The 22280-nt window shown below is 33.7% G+C and overlaps 1 protein-coding gene across 3 annotated transcripts; it reads right to left on the bottom strand.

The window, feature by feature from the left end:
• Positions 1–83: 83 nt before the first annotated feature.
• On the bottom strand, positions 84–20701 carry LOC140057520 (guanine nucleotide-binding protein G(o) subunit alpha-like). 3 transcript variants are annotated; one of them, XM_072103214.1, is made up of 10 exons: positions 20493–20701; positions 20045–20090; positions 16862–17003; positions 16650–16692; positions 11006–11147; positions 6682–6842; positions 6013–6141; positions 5234–5363; positions 4533–4686; positions 84–3860 (listed from the first exon to the last, which is right to left on the bottom strand). In XM_072103214.1, the coding sequence occupies exons 3-10, from the start codon at positions 16977–16979 to the stop codon at positions 3673–3675; spliced, it is 1065 nt and encodes a 354-aa protein (XP_071959315.1). In that variant the 5' UTR covers positions 16980–17003; positions 20045–20090; positions 20493–20701; the 3' UTR covers positions 84–3672. The 3 variants fall into 3 exon arrangements, with proteins under 3 accessions (XP_071959315.1, XP_071959314.1, XP_071959316.1); XM_072103213.1 differs by lacking the exon at positions 20045–20090; XM_072103215.1 differs by lacking the exon at positions 20045–20090 and having other exon boundaries at positions 20572–20699.
• Between the last annotated feature and the right edge of the window lie 1579 nt (positions 20702–22280).

The following is a 22280-nucleotide window of genomic DNA, read 5'->3' as shown; positions in this document are numbered from 1 at the left end:
CAGGGACAAAATTTGGCAATTTTTTGGAAAAACAGGTAGGTTTTCTTAATTATCCAAAAACAAAACACAATTTCTATCTTAAGTAGTGTTATCAATTGGTTTGTATGATTTTTATTGAGAAGCATTTACAAAAATTGTACAAACGGAATAATCTGCACATATTATAGAATAATAAACATGGTTATCACACAATCCTAATACAATCAAAACAATGCCATTGTTTTCACTGACCAATCACGTTGCACATAAGGTATGACGTCATATTGGCCACACATAAACTTTCGATACGCTCAAACGTGTATCTTAAGACGTGGGCAAACAAAAATACAGAGAAAGTGTTCGTATACAGTATTATAATTATTATTATTTACACGAAGGGCGACCAAAGTGTTTAAATCTCCTAGAAGCAAATTTACCGTTTTTGAGAAATACATTTTTGATTTGTCTAGAAATAATTATCTTTTTTTAAAAATACATATCTATAATTGGCTATTCAACCCGGAAAATGAGTCGTGTTGCTTTAAATAAAATTTTGTTATGGAAAAATTAAATTCGAAATTTAGGCCTACGCTATTTTTTTTTACCTAATTCCAAATATTCTGCAAAAAAAAAATACGACGAGGCTTAATCGCAACAAGACTCATTTGGTGGCAATACTTGCGTAAGTATGCCCATCTAAAATATTATACAAGTGTGTGATAAGTGAATAGTGACATAACGAACTGTTTATAACTGTGTCAAAGTTCAAGAGGTTAACCAATCACAAAACTTAAAATAGATGACTGTTACGCGCATCCTTTTCTTATGATTGGATTATGGTATTGAGTGAACCATCGGTATAATATTCTTTTCGTAGGCAAGCGATACTGAAATCATTAATTATTCATATATTTTCTCTGCCTTACTGAATTTGTATGATTTCTCCATTGCTCACCTACGGAAAAAATGACGAGCGGGCGAGCGCATTATCATCTACAAAGTGGTATACGCCGTTCAGTGATTATTTCTAGCGATTAAAACTTAATATCAGTTTCATTGATAATGTTTTAAAAAGATTAGAAAAAATTAAGTAAATATAATTGTTCATGATTATATGTGAAATGACTTGATATGTGACATCTGTCAAGAGTGTTTGTAAATCACAAAATTATTTATATTAAATTCTCTCTTTTTTTGCATAATTTTAGTCTTCAAAATATATTTTAAAGAGTTTTATATATATAATTATATAACTTTACTGTAAAGCTAATAAAAAAAACTTCTAAATCAAAATAAATTTGAAACGTAAATTTACATATTGCAAAGTGTCCAAATATGTTAATTATAATCAGGCCTATATGACTCTATTATATAACACGTGATAAAAATAAGAACTACAAGTTTACTGTAGCGGCTTGTTGAAAAAATATGCAATACGCCACAGTAACGCAATAGGCTATCTAAAAAAATGTTGAGGGTTGAAAAAATTGGTATGAATTTAACAAATGTTAACTTTCCTTACAAAAATTGTGAACAGAAAAATCAGCGAGCCAGCCAGTACGATGCGAAAACGCACCTCCTACGTTTCTCTCTTTTCTTTTTGGGAAAATGCTTTTTCGGGTGTTGGTAAAGCTAAACTTTTGGTGGTGTAATAGCTGGGTGTGACCAATTTTTCCTGAGTAAAATCTGGTATAATTACTATTCATAAATACACAATATTACGCACAAAGCTAAATATTAATATTAAAAAAATATAGCATTATACGGATGAAATATTTTAATAAACAATTAAAACATTCCAAAGCTTTCGTTTTAAAATGCATGATAATCGAATCAAATTGCAGTAACGTATAATTTAAAAAACAAAACAGTATAGGCCTATTCTCGAACTCGAAAGACCATGCTGAGAAAAATGTGTAATCTAATTATGCAGTGTTATGGAAATGTCACATTAGGTTCTCACTAGGACGCAACGCAAATACTTTAATTTGACCAATCACAAGCGACGGATCATTTGAACTTTCGCGAATGATTGGTCAAAATGCTTACGGTGCGCGTACGTCTTTGCATTGCGTAGTAAGGTAGTGTGAATAGAGGAGACACCATCATCTACACTGAAAATATAAACATTTAGGCTTAGGCTACATCTACATTAAAAAAAAGTACTCAAGACGCAGACTTTACCAGTACGTTCAGGCCACTGGTTTTGTTTGGTGGTCGCAATTTCTTAAACGCAAAAAGTTTTTTGCAAAACAATACTGTGTTTACTGGGTGGGCCTACAACGCGCATTATTGGCAACTTTCAGAATGTTAAAAAAGGGTTTCTGGCATTCACTTTACAAAAAAACGTATAGGCCTAATCATAACAAAAACAGAAGCTTTGTTTAATAACTGTATAAATAATAATTCAAAAATAATCTCAAACTATTGTTAACTAATATATAGGCCTAAGGAATGATATTTAAAGCGTGACTGTTAGCAGACGTCACTAGGAATGGTTTTGGTCCAGTATCTAGAGAATGATTATCGGTTATCGGTTTTCCATTCAATTCTTAAATTTTAAAGAGATTATTTTACTATAATTATAAACACAGCTGTTTGAAATGTATAAATATCTTTATACGAAATACAGAGCACAGAACTGTCAATTTCAAAATCCTCGCCTTGTTAAAATACAAGTAGTAAACAAAAATCAGTTTACATTTGGAAATAAATAGCACCAAATATAAGAATAATTTGGTAAATAATGGTGAAAATTAATCAGAGGCATATTATGCGATAACTGAAATATAAAACTAGTTTTGAAAATTGCTACACATTTATTATTGAAAAATTACAAAAAGATAACAATATGTTTATATACAATCCGCTCGGAATCTAATTTGTCGTAAACTAAAGTGCGTGCGCATAGTAGGGACTGACGTCACAAAAAGTACACCACAACATACAATCAACCAGACCAGTAAACAAAAGTAGTGGCATTGCAAGTAGAAAAAAAATATGTGGTTCCGACGGCTGGTTGCCAATATCTATGCACTTGCGCTAACGCTAGTGATTTAACCAGTAAAAGGGCTCCTCCACTGACGTACAATGAAGAAGATCCACCACTCAGATAATCTACGGAAGTGCAGATGCGTAGCATGTGGAACCAGGCTTAATTGTGAGCTAATATGACAAACTATGGAACTACTACGCTAAGCGGTTTATGCTTGCTCGGATCGGCACGCTTAAAATCACCTTGTTGAAACAATCAGAGAAAGACATTTTTACTACCACTGTTATATATAATCAACATCAATGCGAACACTGGACGCCATCTTTTTCTTCATTTAACTTTGCAAAGAAATACAATCTACTGGACTTCAGGCTAGCTTTGTGTTCTGTTTCAACTGAAACAGATTGACAGCCTGGTGCGTTAAAATGTGATCTAGGCTGAAGAAAATATTACAAAACGAAGTTAGGATGTAGATTGTCGTCATCGTGGTACATGGTACTTTTTCCGAAGAGAAAACACAGTTTTGACACATAGAATGCATTGAAAACCCGCCCAGCACTTTCTAATCGGCTCTCTTTAACGACGTCATATCCATCACCTTTATGTTGGTATTAGATTTGGTAATCTTTGCAGCTACGGTTCTATACACCGATGACTATGACGTATTGTTGTAATGTAGAAATGTTCATTTTCTTGGGCTAGTAGAGTCCACAACCACGTAGGTTATTCGCTATGATGGTGTCTGTAACGGCATCAAAGACGAATTGAATATTGGTGGTATCCGTTGCACACGTCATATGCGCGTAAATTTCTTTATTTGGACTCTTGTTCATAGTTTCGAATTTGCCCTGAATGTACTGAGCTGCTGGAAGAAATTCGTTTGGGCCTGAAAAAAGAACGATGTTAAAATGAAAAGAGATTTTAAAAACCTAAATCATGGGGTAATTTATCTCCCTATAATACTCATCCTAATCTGCAAGGCCTAAATATGTTCCGAGTGAATTCCCACAAACGACAATACACAACCATTTGATAAACTTTTCTCTGCTACGTCATCTTCTCACGATAAACTACTGTTTAGAAAGAACACACCAACGAGCTTTTTCTATGCTATGTAGCATAAAAAATCCTTATCAGAGCGTTTCCTTCAAAACAGGAAGCTTTCGACTGTCGACGACGTACCTAGCATCTACGCATTGCACAAAACCGCCAAAACTGACGGTGAATACTGTGAGGAATGAATGTGTTCGAGTACCAAAACTACACACGTGTGTCTCTACATCGTCTAAACGTAACATAGCGCATGCGCATCATCTTAGTTTCCAAAAATGCATATTAATATATTTTATAGTGACTATCCAATTACATGCGGCTGAAACTTGTCAACCGGATAATCATATGCACTAATCATTTTTCTCCAGAAGTATCCAAGCTCAATAGAATAGAATACGTATGAAAGGCCGTATGTGCAAAAATATTATATTTTTTTTACTAATATTAAGTCAAAACTCCGTCTGGAACTCAGTAATAGGCCTACATTTGAAACAAAACACCTTACCAGTGTACTCCGGAAAACAGACTTTTAACGGAGATCTTTTTATCTTTCCTTCAAACAAGTCTTTCTTGTTTAAAAACAGTATAATGGACGTTTCAGTGAACCACTTGTTGTTGCAAATTGAATCAAACAATTTTAAACTTTCGTGCAGTCGATTCTGGAAAAAAAATATGGCAAAAAGTATAAATGATTTGTTTTTACTATTGTACGTAAATAAGGCACCACTTAACTGGGTAGTCGTGATGTAGGATTCTCTTAACGTGCGCATTATGACGTTATACTCGATGTATTGGTACCTAGAAACCATCAAACGAGGACACGTCCCAATATTCCAGCATGCGCACAATGAACTATAACATGACGTCGTTTGGTCGTCGCAAATCATAGGCTCACTACTATTAGAGGCTGCGCATCAACAATCATTATTATATTCAAAGTAGGCTACTGCTCATTAATTAATACAAAATTAAAATACTTTGCGATGATTCCAGGAAAAATAATATTGTATTGCCACGGTTTGTTAAATATTGAATAATAATAATCAGCTAATCATCATCACTACCACTTTCATTCACTATTGTCACCTATGTCAACCTGATATCATGCTCTACTGACCCAATCCATTATGCAAATTATGATCCAGATTCATCCCTTTTACCAGTAATTAAAGTTATTATGTATTAGTCTGCAGTCATGTTATTTACCGTTAGGTCATCTTCAAGTAGCCTTTGATCATATCCACTGAGCGCTACACAGAATATAATTGCTGTGACATCTTCGAAACAATGGATCCATTTTTTCCGCTCTGACCTTTGGCCCCCTACATCAAATAACCTGTAATTAAAATATGAATTAGAACGGTTTATAATAAATTGCTGGGATGAACTGGCAGCCGATATTTATTGAGATCATAGGGATACGTAATCCTGGTTAATCTACGTTGTAATCCTCACTTGGTGGTCATCCATTTTATTTATACCTATTTATAAAACTGCACACGCGATTGTTGATAATACAGGCATGGTACAGATAAACGTGGTGTGAATATTTATATATATATATAGATTACATAAACAAACCAATATATTTCAACATTCATAATGCCATCAGGAATACTACAGTAAATCAATATTGTAATGGAACAAAAGAATGAACATAGAAAGAGGATGAAGATGAAAAGAAAATGAAGATGAAAAAAGATGAAGATGAAAGGAAGATGAAGATGGAAAGAAGATGAAGATAGAAAGAAGATGAAAACATTAAGATGAAAAGATGAAGATGGTAAGAAGATGAATCTAGAAAGAAGAAGATGAAGATAAAAAGAGGATTACGATTGAAAGATAAAGATGGAAATATGAAGATTCAAAGATGGCAAGAAGATCAACATAGAGAGAAGATGAAGATGGAAAGAGGTAAACACAAGATGAACATCAAAATAAGATGAACATGAAGAAGACGATGTTAAATATATTTTGATACATACCTAAAATGCAAATTTTTAAAGTTAAAATGTGTTTCAACGATTCCAGTCGTCTTGACCCTTGTTCTTAGAATGTCTTGTTCATTAGGTACGTATTCACTTTCTGCTAGACGGTCAAGACTTTCTAGAAAACTAGGTAAGGAACAGTTATTTTCATTAAAGTCCACAGTAAGTAGATATGGATATTTTTTTCTCTTTTGTGAGGTTTACTCACCTTTATTTCATTTCAAAACATAAATAAACAATTTTATTATTATATATATTATTTTATTTATTATTATATTATCTTTTTAAATATATACTATTTTCATTCATAAACATAAAGTTTGGATATGGATATTTTATTAAGTTTGTTAATTGAATTTATAAAATTAAATTATCAGTCTCAGATAATCACAAACTGGAAAGGCGAATCCAACGAAGTACTGTGCCGAAAAGTTGTAACACCTAAATGCTCTATTGGTCCATACCTAGCCACGACATGACTTCGATATACTATAGGTATTGATAGACCTGCACCAATAATTTGACAGATCAAAGGGAACCGAAAATCCAACGTTTAAGCGTTTAAAAAAACTCTTGAAGAAGAGCAGAATTTCCAGAAACTTTGTAAACAAATTTAAATTGTCAAATATATCTCAATTTCATTGTAATTAAATACTATATACTTACTATTGTGCTGAATCGTTTAGTTGGTATTCGCTGGATCGACTATAAATTTCTTGGATTCCTGAGTCTGCCCAAAGTCGTTTCATTGCCTGATGAACTTCGGGGGTAAATGGTTCCGAATCTAGGAGCTTACATACCAAGTCATTAACCATAGCCTTATCACTCTGCGAAACATACATTTAGAAAATGAGGTCATGTTTTTTTTCTTTGACAATATTTCTGTTCAAGCCTGTGTAGCCTAGGGTTCGAAAGACCCCATTTTTCCCTTGAAATTCAATTTTCTAATTACCAGCAAAAGTGCTAGTAAAATAGGCCTAACTCTTGACATTTATTTGGCCAACTACCTAGCACGCTGCAGGCAAATCATTCTTAGGTCTAAATATATCATTTCTTCAGTTGCTTTCACATGACCTTCTGGCTACCGGCTCAATGATAACAAAAAAGAGGAAAAACTACAAGCGATGGGTCGTTTACTACATCACCAAAACATTTGAACGAAAGTTCGCTAATAATACAAAGAAATTAAAAAAAATCTGTAATTACAAAAAAAAAAAAATCAGGCACTAAAATACAAATAATATGTCGCAACAAAGTAATCTAATTATGAATTTGTACAGTATAAATTGTAATAAATTCACAATGCTGTACATCTTTTAGTAATTAAAATATAAGCTTAGTACTAAGCTTAGATGGAGGATAACAGTGACACTGTCCCAAACGTACGACATGTCCAGATATAGGGACGTTTTATCCACAGCAATAAAAACATCAGAATAGCTCACATCCTATTCTAGCCGAACAATGATGTTGATTATTATTATTGAAAGCGGGAATTCGTGGACGGACGCCATGGAGATAGTCTGCTTCTGCAGCGACGAAGTTAACACTAATTTGATGCAACCGCCCACGCAAAATCCAGGGACTTCACTGTGCGGATGCTAACGTTTAATCAAGGGACTTGACTCGCTAGGTAGACTTAGCCTAGGTTTTATTCTATACAACACTTCACGAAAGAAAGTGGATTAATATTACTGTATGCCGAATGATTTACCAAATCGTTCTCTTCTCGAAGATATTAATATATTTATTAACTTAAAATTGTAACTGTGCCTTTTATGTTTTGATGTGGTTTCATCGACTTTAAAGACAGAAATAAGGTTTCCGGCCAATATTAATATTCAAGTAGAAAGTGGAAAATGGGTGGTTCGCTGGAAAAATTCTTAGGTATGCAACGGCACGAATTTAATATATATTAGTTAATACAGATTAAATATTATTTTTTATTTATACACGTATTGTGTAAACAAAATTAAATTTGTACATATTTATTTTTTATTAAATAAATGAATCAATAAATATATAGGGCCTAGCCGTCGACAATAACACTATTAATAACGGCTATACATTACTGTACTACATTATTAATTATGATTTGCTATATAAAAAAACACTCACATTTATTTATAACAATATAAAAGACGATGATTATACCAATTTAAAAAAAATACGTAATATTCAAAATAACAATTATCAATAGTCTTCATTTGTTTTGTAAATAAATTGGAAAGTTTGGAATATCGTAATAGAAAATGTCACATTAAATTATTAACGTTTCTAAAAATATGACGTACATCAAAAGCTTTCCGAATAAATAGGTTACTAGCCCACGTTGCAATCTACCCGGATGTGAATTAATGCATTCATTCATACCTATGATTAGAATAAATCGTGTTGCAAATACTACAATAACAATCCATCCGTTACGAGAATATTGCATATACGATGACATTGAACGAAAACGTTGTAGTGGCTGTACACGAGACTAAAATCATTTGAGTGGGCGTTGCCTTATTCGTAGATGCATGATAATTTAGCAAATGTAAAGTTGAATGAAAATAACCTACACAAAGCTAGCGTAAAGTGGGGGTGTAATGAATCATTATTGTTAAAAATTTCTCAATGAAAGTAAATAACATATTTTCGTTCGTTAAACCTGAAGAAAAAACACCATAAAAATTCAATAGCCCTACTGATTGTGAAGTATCCTAAGTTATTTAAAAAAAAATTAAGTTGAATGAATTATACAATGAATGTGAAAAAAAATTAAGAAGAAAAGGAGTTGTGTAGTAAATACAGAATACAATTATGTTTTAAGGAGGTTTCTTAAAGGATTGAAAAATGTGATGGCAAGACAACCAACCAACCTTTGGAATATTATTGTCATAGCTTTCTCCATATTTATCATTATCGTTAATTAATTTTCAGGATATCACCGGGCGGTTTAGAATTTGTTCGGTGCCTGAATTTATTTATTTCTTCTTTTTTATTTGGGGACCTCTTCAGTCAAGGACGATTCTTCCAGAAGGCCCAAATAAGCACTATGGAATAATTCTTTGAAATGTGGACAAAGAGAATGTTGGAAAAATTAGAATCTAAAACAAACAAGATTGAAGATTGTACTACAATATATACGGTACTGAAGGAAAAAATAATGGAAACGTCAAAAGAATTTCCTCGAGAAAGAAAGAAAAAATGTTGACAGAAGACGAGAAAGAAAGAAACACATGACAAACTTTACAAACATGAAAACAATTGGAAAGCGAACTTCTATAACCTAGTAGGTTACTAACCTAGCGGTTAATTTATCAATTTAATTGTTAATTGATTCTGTGTTGGTTTGTCTAAATAAAATGACTCTAAATCAAATACTACAATGTATATTTTCCGGGTGTATCGAGTACTCTACTTCCTTCACAGTTCAAATTTCATCATATGCCAATATCACGACATGGCGATTTAACAAATATATTTTAATGTTATTTCAAAGTACATTCAACCACTCTACTCCCACGGATGTGTATGGTGGGCGCTAGCTTGCTGCAAAATGAGAATGCTGAAGTTCAGTTCAAAGATAATGTTATAGGACTATAAAGCAAAAGAGAAGATATTTTAAGCCTAGAAAGCAAAAACAATTATAGGCCTACAGTAGCTTCAGAGAAAATGTGATGGGTTTAGAAAGCAAAAAAAGTGGCTCAGTAGAGATAATGTTATGGGACTAGAAAGCAAAACAATAGATTAGGATAATTTCCACATTTATATTGTTAGTTATGGTTAAGTAGTAATTGTGAAACCATGAGTATACATAATGTGTGTATAATTTATGCAAGGTCTGTTATTACTGTAGCAATTTGGAAGACCACTATATAATGGTAACAACTATAATAACTAACATACCACGATGCTAACCTTTGGAATACACTTTCTCTTCATATTTATATATCATTGATGGTAAAGTAGGAACGCTTTTTGCGGACCATAAGTCCATTAATAAAGGCAAACTAATCAATAATCAGTAGAACTACGTGACGTAACCAATTATGTGTTATGATGTACATCAGTCTAGCGTGACGAAACTACTACAATGCTGGTTTTACATGAATTTTAACTCCATGAAATTGGATTAGATTTCTTAAATGTTGCTGTTTAAAGGTTAGGAATAAAGTTAAAGCTCAGGGTAAAATAGAATAGTAAATAGTATATCTTGGTCATCATCAGTAGTCTCCTCTCTTTCTTTTTATAAATTTCACTAACGTGCATAAAGTGCTTTATCTTATACGGTTCTCAATCACCTTATACGGTTCTCAATCACCTTATACAATTCTTACTCTACCTTATACAATTCCTACTCTACCTTATGCGGGTTTTAGTCTACCTATCTTACTCTACCTTATACGGTTTCTCAATCTGCCTTATACGGTTCTCAATCTACCCATACGGTTCCCAATCACCTTATATACAATTCTGCCTCTACCTTATACGGTTTCCAATCACATATACAATTCTTACTCTACCCTATACAAGTCTTACTCTACCTTATACGGTTCTCAATCTACCTTATACAATTCTCACTCTACCTTATACGGTTCTTACTCTACCTTATACAATTCTTACTTTACCTTATACACTTCTTATTCTACCTTATACAATTCTCACTCTACCTTATACGGTTCTCAATCTACCTTATACAATTCTTACTTTACCTTATACACTTCTTATTCTACCTTATACAATTCTCACTCTACCTTCTACGGTTCTTACTCTACCTTATACAATTCTTACTTTACCTTATACACTTCTTATTCTATCTTATACGGTTCTCAATCCACCTTATACAATTCTTATTCTACCTTATACGGTTCTCAATCTACCTTATACAAGTCTTACTCTACCTTATACACTTCTTATTCTACCTTATACGGTTCTCAATCTACCTTATCCGGAACTTAATCTCGCTTATTCGGTTATTATTATTATACATGGTTCTTACCTCTCGTTCACTATCTTCGAAAGATACACCTAAAGCTTCCATTGCACGTGTCATTGACAGCATAGACTGTATCGTATTGCTATACACCACTGGTCTATATATCTCAGCATCTTCACTAGTAAATCCATCTTTATGGATAATTCTACAGGAAAAATACAAAATGTTAAATAAATGGATTAAAATCAGTAAATTCATTTGATGCTATCTTAGTTAAACGTGTTAAACGTATTAAAGCAAAACATTACAGAATAAAACAAAATGATATCGTTTGAGATAATTCATCGATTTTGAATTACAAATAAATAAACATCAAGTGATCCGCATTTGTTCATGTAGGTACACATTTATCGTATATATTCCATCCTTTCATCTATAAACCAGCCATTACATTATCACTCTTTATTTGTCATTCTCTCCATTCATCAGTCCTTAAGCTTGGTTCATACTAGGTTGCAACGCAAAGACGCTTGTCATTGGTCAACAAGCTTGCGGTGCGCTTACGTCCTTGCGTTGCGTCTTTAGTGGGAACCAAGCTTTATGTACCCAACACAAGTTATATTCGTACATCACTCATTCCATCAATTTCTACATTTATAACCTAGGTCTACACTTTCTGCAACAATTAAATTGTTTTATTATATTGACGTCGAAATAATAGAATTTGCCAGAAGAATAATTTATTGTTTGAGTCCCTGAATGATTGAGAAATTAACAAAATAAAATAACTACGCGCAGATTTGTATGATCAACACTGTTAAGGAAATGTATCTTCGGTTTTCACCCGGAAAAGATTGACATTTGAAACCGTCTTCATCATGATTTTAAATTCAGTAAGCATTTGTCAATGAGGTGTATGCTAAACAGAGAGCTAGACAGTTTCCAAAACATTGTCTTGTAGAATGAGTGTGCACAAATATAGCGTGATATGACAAGGCGAATTATTGATTGTAGCGAAGATTGCGTGGGCGGGAAATTCATCCATATTTTTTCAGACGAGAGCGATTTATTATTCAATACGGGACCATCGCTAGCAGTGAAATGACAACGCAGTGGTTTGGTACATGCTAGCATTAATGACAGATTATAACGAAATCATATACAATAAGGCGTATTGTGTCGAATGAAAACAATCGTATTTATATGCCGAGGCCCGTGTTTTATAAAGGTTAATAATATTGAAGGTCTATTTTGAGTAAGTGAACTAAACCGTGAATAGTATATGGTGTGGTGACCAATTAACATTATTATTCTCAAATATTAATAGCAATGATAGACTAGACAATATGATCAAACGATCAAATAATAAATGACGGCAACATTTTAAAGCTCTGTCTATCACTATCAAACAAGAAGTGTGATGTGCCCATATATGGTAGTGATATATCCAAATGTGATAGTGATATGACATCACATGTCCATATATGGGCACATCACATGTCCATATATGGGCACATAACATTTTCTGTCGTTTGCAATATGGTGAATAACTCAGATTGAGGTATCATTGGTTGCATTTAACAGAATCATGAAGTCATCTAAAAATAATTTACATGATGGTATGAATTAGAGGTAGAGTTTGAGAATCCCAGTTTGGTTCTATGGTAAGACGTCGTTTAAAGGGATGGGCAGAATATCTCAGAACAATAGGGCCAGGGCCTACAGAAAATACAGAATTGAAACAAATATAATAGTTTGCTTTGCTTTTCTTCTTCATAAACAAACACAGTAACTAAATCTAATACGCTAGGCCAGATCAACTAATTTCATTTAGGGTCAATAATCAACCGGGCATGCATTTATTAAATTGGAATATTTAGAAAACACAATTTTAACATTATCTAATCTATAAGAAAAACATTTTATCTAATTAAGTAGTTTAAGGATAACTCGACGCCCACAAGTTGGGTTTATCTGGCCAACGCGAGTGTGAAATTGCCTAGGGTGAGTGTAGGTTAAGGTGATTTCTAGGCCAAGAGAATCAAGTTTAATGTTGTATGACAGGTAGGCCTAATGGCGTAATATTGATCCTGAATTGTGGTAAGACCCACACAACTCAATGTAACACCATTTTTTAGGCAGACACCAATCGCAAATACAGTTTATCTGAGGGTCTAAGTGCCTAAATTGTGGAATGGAAATGGAAAGGGGGTTGATTTAGCTAGAACTATATTAATACTGCCAATTTACACCTTAGATCATTGTGCTACCTTTAAGTTAGTTTCTAGTTGTGCTAATGTTGAAAATAACAAATAGACCCACTGGAGTCTTGTAATTTAGTTTAGAAAATCAAACAGTAGCAAAAAATGCCTGTAGTAGTAGTAAAATGTTATTCAATTTTGAATATTGAAAAGAAAATCTTTGATATTCCTGGGTTCTTCTCATCAAGATATTGATTAAATATGGTAGTGATATGCCCAAATATGGTACTTACTTATATGACATCATCATGTCTATATCTTGGCACATCAAATTTTGTCACATAAAGTTTGATAGTGTAGACAGCACTTAAGGAATGTTCGGGCTTAGTTATCTACCAGGGTAGGTGACCTACCCGGGTGGGTGACCTACCATCAACATTGGCGATTCAATTGTCTTATGAAACCAACTTATCCGGGTAAATAACTAATGCTTTGCTAAGACGCAACACAAGTACGTAACGCAACGTAAGTGATTTGACCAACGACAATCGATGGATTATTCTAAGTGTCGCTTCTCATTGGTCAACTCGCTCTATATTTAGGCTTTGTTTAGGGTACTGAAATGAACCAGTATCGATCATACCAGGGAAGAGTGAAATTGTAATTTCACTCTTCCCCGATCATACTAAATAAAAACAAACATAACCAAGTAAAAACGTCATCAGGATCATCTCAGTCAAAGGTCATTTTAGCCAGGAAGTGTTTATAAAATACAACAGTTCACTTACTATATTCATTATCAATAATCAAATTGATTTATATATATATATGACTCATTCATTTTAGCCATATTATTTAACAAACCATTTTCTATATTGATTGTCTCAATCAATATTTTATCTTAAAACCTACAACCCAGAGTCTATAATTTGGAATAAAGACCATTTTCTAGACAAAAAACAACAACACTTGTTACCACAACTACGCTCATTTCGTGTAACATGGGCTAGATATATAAATCCAAAGGCAAATTACTGAAAAAAATGACAATGCTGTGGGTATCAGTGGCTGGATCTCAATCTCGATCTCATGGGCTAGATATATATATATATATATATATATATATATATATATATATATATATATATCGAAAAATGGAGATGAAAATGGAGATGAAAATGCTGATGGAAATGCTGATGAAAATGGTGATAAAAATTGTCCTGAAAATGATAATTTATGATCTGATGGTGATAATAAGGTATCACGATTATGATTTTTATTGTGTATGTATGAAAGAGAAAATTAGGATCCTCAAGAACATGTTCTGATTTTGTGTTGATGATGATGATGATGATGATGGTGGTGATGGGGGTGGTGGTGGTGGTGGTGATGATGATGATGGTGGTGGTGATGATGGTGGTGGTGATGATGGTGGTGGTGATGATGATGGTGGTGGTGATGATGATGATGGTGGTGATGATGATGGTGGTGATGGTGGTGGTGGTGGTGGTGGTGGTGATGATGATGATGGTGGTGATGGTGGTGGTGATGATGGTGGTGGTGATGATGATGGTGGTGGTGATGATGATGGTGGTGGTGGTGGTGGTGGTGGTGGTGGTGATGATGATGGTGGTGGTGGTGGTGGTGGTGGTTGTGTTGTTGTTGTGGTGGTGGTGGTGGTCTCGATGGTGATAGAGTGTAATGGGTGTGACAGAATGATAATGATTTGGGGACGATGACAATGATAATAACGATAATTGATGAAGGCAACTACAACTAAATATATATCTACTAGTAGGCCTACTATGATGCATATAGAGGGTGATGGGGTAGGGTTATCACAACATGATTAATTAAGACGACAATGACATGATAACATAATAATATATGGTGACAATGGCGACGATCACAATTAACATATCATTATCATAATTAGCATGACGTCATCACCGTCTACTAATCTACAACCTGATAAGAGTGACCATATTAATATTCTCTGTAATATTACGTTATTATGGCCTGTGATTATAATAAAATTAATATTCATATCAAGCCCTTGCTTTCCGGATCAATCATGAATAGAAACATTCGATACTTTATCTATATCATTATTATTATTATTATTAATATTATTATTAATATTATTATATATGATTATTCCTGTTCTATATAATTATTAGTACTGTCTATATCCGCATCAATGTCATTTTTATACTGATAAAATTATCAATATTATTTCCCATCAATATAACCACACTTTTCATTCAATCCTTATCAAATCAGCAATTCAATATCATCTTTATCGTAATCATCTATTCAATATAATAATATGTATCATAATCGTCTATTATAATTATTAACGTAACTAATTTTAACTAATTTTTCGTATTGTCATTATCATTATTCTATTAATACCATGACAATCATTGTCGATCAAAATCATTGTAAACACCATAATTTCATACTAAACATGACTATGACGTCAATGATAACACAGACAATTTTGGTGATTCCAGCGATGATCACAATATATCGATGGTGTATAAATAGTAATCATTAATATCACCATAACTCGTCTAAATTACAACCATAACCATTTACCCTTTCTATGCCTATTTTATTCTAAAATACGATGCATTTTTAATCAAGCATTTCTTTGTTGCTATCATGGTATTGTATTCAATACACTACCTTGCACACCAATTAATGCAACTCTAAATATTTTTGTTCACGGACAACAAGAGGACAAAGATCTCATATCTTCATAATAACAGAGTTGAATTTATAATTACAGTAGAGTATTATGTAAACAGATATATGGAGAGCAGAGTTGCACAGGCCGATTAGTATGTGCTGTTGTTGCCTCGGTAGCTAGTGTTAACGACGTTGCTTATTGAAACGTGTAGAATTAAAATACAGAGTTGAATGCTAGAGCACTACAATTGATTTACGTCGTATACCGTACTCTAAACAATAATAGTATGGAGTAATATGCATTATTATAGCCCTACACAGGAATAAATAATTATTTGTATAATCAGCGAAGACTAAAAATCTTGTCTGTGTGGTAGTACAGTATACAGTATTATGTTAGTGAGATAGCCTAAGGTAATATTGTTGATAATTATGATGATCTTGATGATAAAATTGATGATGATGATTCTGATGATTCTGATGATGATGATTATGATGATGATGATGATGTATTACGAGGAAGATAATGATAATAATGGTCATGTCACTGAAAATTAATGATGAAACCGATCGATGATGATAATAACTATGATTATGATGACATCAACAATGATTTTAATCATTGTTGATTATTAAAATAATTCACGATTATGATAATAAGTATTGGTTTGGTTAACACGATATAGAAAAAAATGCTGTAATATGAAAGAAATTAAATATGCATGTACAACATACACAATTAAACAGTACTGAAAAAATATACTAAAAATAGGAATTCATTAAATATAACTATTATATAATAAACATCTTACGTCATTTGTTTGACTATTGTACTTTTTCCTGATTCTCCCGCACCTGTGAAGACGAAAAAATAAAATTGTGATTTTATTATTCATTGATCTTAAAAGAAACAGTTATGGTGAGTAGAAAGAGTAAAATTACCGCACACCTATACGCATCATTCAACATTGTCAAACTACTGCATTCTAATTATTGTGTTAAATGTTACAAATGGGTATCTTACCTAGGAGTAATAATTTGATATCTTTGGCTGCGTTTATCTTGTCTTCTCTTATTCTTTTGTCGATCTGTTTGCTATTTTCCGTAGCCGCCCTGTCTTCTGCGCTGATCGCACAACCCATCGTCCTAAACGCTGCTGCCCAATTCTAACACAGAACAAAAACACATTGATTGCTTTCAATATTTGATATATCAATATTCAATCCAAAAAATAAATTTTAAAGTATTATTCCAATCCAGGTATTCACCTCCGAAAGCGGAGGTCGCTTCACCGGTGAATCAAACGCAAAAAAAATGTCAGGCTTTGTGTTTAGGATGGACGCTTCTTACGCACAGACAGTCTGCTACATTTTGCTTTACTATACGGGCTATAATTTGTATTGAAAAAACATGTCGCCTCTCTCAGTGTAATTATCATATCATAATTACCTATTGCCGTACGCCAATCACCGCCTCTCAGACTCTGGCTTTGTTCACGTGAATAAGCGGGCAAAATTCGAGCGATTACGTTGAACGCCGTGTTGCAGTTGGCCTGCATATAATTTTTTTATTAATTGTATTCCTATCTTTAACAGTTTTGATGTTCACAAGCGCGCCATCACCAGGTTAAGATTCACGACGGCAGCATCACAAACGACGGCGTCATGAACAGGTAAAAGTAACTTATAATATTATGATATAATAATATGAAACACATTCAATATAAACAATTGCACTATTCGATGAAATAAATAACGTAAACAGATATTAAATTTACAGTTTTATGCTCTACTTAAATGCTTCCTCCCTTTTCTAAACAAATTAAGAACGGTGTTGTATTTATGTTGAAATTCGAAGTTGGTAAATCTCCCTCAAAATGTGACTCGTCCAACAAGAACTTATTAAAAAATACAGTATTTGAAATGTCACTGTGTGCACCAAATTCAGATGATTATTTTTACAGACATTATTTGTGTTATACTGAAGGCCAGTCTTACTAAATTGTGATATATTAATAATATTTTGTCAAAAAAACCAATGTATCATTTGCAATAAATATTAGCATCATAAACATTGATAAGAACAGATAAAGAAGATGGTAGGAAATGTTTAGTGATTGAGACACTGACCATAAATTGGTGTTTAGAGCGCCGAGCGGAATAGTCTGATATACTAATCAACGACGCGTCGTCACAATACGGTGTCGTTTTGTATTGCGTCGGGCGGCGTACAAAGCGTTTTGTCCAGATTCATAAGAATACGCGCGCTGAGAATTGGATTAAACGCGTCACACTTACTCGATGCGGACAACATTCAATATGATATAATGCTTATCACGTTTAGTTTAAAAAAGGGAAAGTAAAACCGAAACTCTGAATAATTAGATAAAGCATATTATTCCAATCAGTATCGGTATAGGGTGTTCTGTACTTTGTATTTACGGAGGAATTAGTTTGGTTTTATTTGCAATATATCAAATGGCATACGGCATATGCGATCAAATGTATACGTCCAACACTTGTCATTGCATCCACACACATTTATTTTAATTAGAACGTCTATTGAGAGGCACTATATCGTGAACGAACGAGGTGAAATATTATGTTTCCATACAATATATGGCTAACTCTGCCTAATCAAAGGACACCCTAACTATGGACACTTTGTTGTATTATCATTATTAAAATAATAATAGGGCGTCAGAAGAGTCGCCAGTGTGCAATTAAGGAGGGTCACGTATCGTACTCTACTGCAATTCCTACGAGGTCAGGAAATATTGATCCTATTTGTAATCTAGTCTTCCGTTTTTAACAGGATTTTCTCTACAATAAAGCATTGTATATTTCTTATATCAACGAACGCTTTTAGATCCGGCTTTAATGTTTGAAAAATATATTAGAACGCTTAAGGGGACACTTTCGGATCTATCAATGGGGTGTCCCTTGAATAGGGTTTGGTGATCGTAGTAGGCCTACTATACTGATCTGTATTTCTCTATTACAACTGGGAACCACCACACATAATTATCCGCTCTATTATAAAAGATTTGTACAAGGAAGTTAAACAAATATCGGTAATTTGTTCGATAATTTTATATTTTCTCACACAACAAGGCCAACAGCCATAAATCGCGTGCTCTCAGAAAAAAACTTTCAAAAAGTAATGTACATCAAAACAGTTCAAAAAGTACAGAAAAGCGATAAAACGCATAGTGATACCGGACCGACAGACAGACCGACAGACTGACAGACCGACCAACCGACATAGTGAACTATTGAGTCGCGTCCATGCGACTAAAAACATTGACTTTATTAGTTGGTGGTGATCACATTAACAATCAAGTTCTTTACGCATAACCGCGGAATTCGTTATTTCTTCAATAGTATAAATAACGTACAGTATTCAGAAAGATACCACAGTTGGCAGTAGGTTTGACATTTGAAAAGAGGACCCATTAAAAACTGTGCGTAAGATGCAGTCCGTTGCTTGTTTGGTCGTTATTTGGTGTTGTAAGACTGTTAAAACTTGTTATTATGTTTGATGTTTTTACCCGTGTTTATTTCAATTGCTATGTTATATATTTGTTCACTCGTAAGCCAGAATTAATTAGAAGGATGCGCTAAACACAAACGTCTTTAGTAATAATCATACAACTTTTATACGCACACGCGCGTCCACATCATGACGTTACTGATATCAATATGCACGTATCGAGATCGAATCTAAAGCTAACAATTAGACATCAAATTACTGCATCACATTTTGCAATCAGTTCATTTGACCTTGTTACAACAGACGGCGGAACAGGCTGGGCTTTTAAAAGTAGGTCTCGAGAGGCCAGCCGATTGAGTATCAAAATCGAGTTTACACGCAGTGTACTTTTTTTTTTATTGTCCCCATATAGATCTTCTATTCCTTACGTATCGGTTTAGGTTTCTATTTTGGTGAGGTCAAAATCATTCAAAAATATAAAGGTGTCATAGGCATATAGGCCTACTATACAATTTATTATTATTATTTGACACGGCATGAAAACGGTTACGCGAGGTCTCTCCGTCGCACTTGGGTTTGGGAAGATCTGAGGGAGGGGTAGGGCCATGCTCCCTTGCTCCGTCGACTTATTTAATTAATGTATACCAAATTGATCGGATTTAAATATAAAATATTGGACATTGTATACAAATATAGTAGTATAGGTATACTGTACCTGCACAAACCACGGTCCTCGGCAATTTATATAAAAAGGGCGACACCTGTAGTGTAAACCAAATACACGTTCTTTAAATACTAATTAAAAAACGCGCACATACCACCAGTTACGATCTTCATTCAAATCGCAAATTGTCAACTATTTATCGATTTAGTGAAAGTTGACTGTTAAGCCGGGTGTTAAGCTCATAAATTGCCTGATGTGGGTGTGGTAAATTAGGGCGTATATGAAAACATTAATCCGTATAAAAGTTCTATAATTATATTTACAATACTATAAGTATAATAAGTATAGTAAATCTAGTTTTAGTTTGCTATAATATAACATTGGTACGTGAATAATAATTACCCGCCGGCCGGTCTGAATGTCACATACCAATCAGTACTCTTCGTGTGGTGGACCACACAGACTATTGTTTTAGTCCCTATTGTATTAATTCGCTTACCTTGTTTAAGTAATACTAGTAATTTATAAAGTGTTTCCCAAGAAACTAGCAGACTATATCAATAATCCCACAAACGCACCAAAGATCCACGTGTATGTTAACTACCAACAGAGCATGAGTGCACGTATTATGTGTAAATAAAGGGTGTTTTTATCGTCGACTTTCAGTAACGATTTCCAGAAGGCAGCACACTCACTGGTATATCATCCTTCCACACGCTCACTTCCTGCTTTACCGTATAGGTTCCGCATATCTAACCTGTGACCTCAGTTATTAAAGAGAAGTTGTGAAAAGTTTGTATTCACGTTTACAGCAGTAGTATACTGGCCTATAATAGTAGTCAAACTGATGACGTATGAGCGCGTATAATGTTTATGCGGGTAGTATTTGCCGAGAAGGTCATTTTTGGCACGAAGTGTCTATAATGATTGTAGAGAGCATTATCACTTTTATATTAATTAAAAACCTCTTACTATTAATATGTATTTATTCAAGCTTGGTATAAATGTCCGGAAGGTATGACCCACCTCTCTACATCGTGGACATCCGTGTTTTGTGTAGTAAAATTGTTCTTTTTTTTGTTGCAGCAATTGTAACGAAATATATACATTAATTTGAATATTCATTTTGGATTCATCTACAGCGCTGGCTTCATCAAACACGGGGTTTTTAAAAAATATTTATATATTTAGGCCTAAACATGTTTATGATTAAAACAATGCACTGTACTTCATTAGTTTGTGGCTCCTTTGCTTTTCTTTTCACCAATTTCAACCAGCTTCCCTCGGCACTAACGCGTTTAAGATGTACATGAAAACCAAAACGTACAGAATATTTTTTAAGGAAACACTTGTTATAAAATATAATAACCGCGCTCAATATGGTCTCTATAATCGCGCTAGTATTAAGTAGGTATTAGAACTAATTACCGGATGATTGTACTCCGGCTAATAAATTATTAAAAAATAAAAGTTATGAATGAAATAGTGACGTAATTGTGTGGCACAACGTGGTTGGTTGTGGCCAGCTTTTGTTGTAGTAACTTCCAAGAAATGTGGCGGTTCTGCGTTTGTTCTTTCCGGAGGCGTATTTTTTGAAACACTCAATATCCAAATAATCCTACTTCAGTTTAAACGAGTTAGTTTAAAATACAATTGCCAATGGGAGATTAAACGTTTAATAATACATACATACTGTATTGCTTACTTTCAATCCATTCCATCCATCTGGTTAATACTGCTGACGCTTTATAGCGTTTCTTCCTTCTTAAATCCGTACTTTCTTCTGAATGTCAAATTTCTGACGCTTTGTGACGTTTCTTTTGTTGAATTTCAAACCGCTGACGCTCTGTGACGTTTCTTTTGTTAAATGTCAAGCTGCTGACGCTTTGTGACGTTTCACTTGTTGAATTTCAAACTGGTGACGCTTTGTTACGTTTCTTCTTTTGAATTTCAAACTGCTGACGCCTGTGACGTTTCTTCTTTTTATAAATCCGAAACGAAAAATAGTTTCTGTTGAATTTCCGGCTGACGCTTTATGATTTTTTTTTTCTTTTTCTTCTTAGTAAATCAGTATGTGTATGACGAAAGTACACTTTTTGTCGAATACATACAGATTTAACCATCAAAATGAATGCATCTAGTAACATGATTGTGAATCTAATAAGAACATCGGAAGTTCCCAGTTCCGTTTGAACCACACCAAAAGGAGTACAAACATTGCAGGATCTAGGCCTACAATTATCAAAATTGTTTCCCGGTCTTCGTGAATTTACTAAACACTAATTTA

The sequence above is a fragment of the Antedon mediterranea genome, chromosome 8 (assembly GCF_964355755.1).
Source record: "Antedon mediterranea chromosome 8, ecAntMedi1.1, whole genome shotgun sequence".
Classification (NCBI taxonomy): Eukaryota; Metazoa; Echinodermata; class Crinoidea; order Comatulida; family Antedonidae; genus Antedon; species Antedon mediterranea.
Note: the sequence above shows the minus strand (reverse complement) of the source record. Positions and strands in the feature narration are given on the sequence as shown.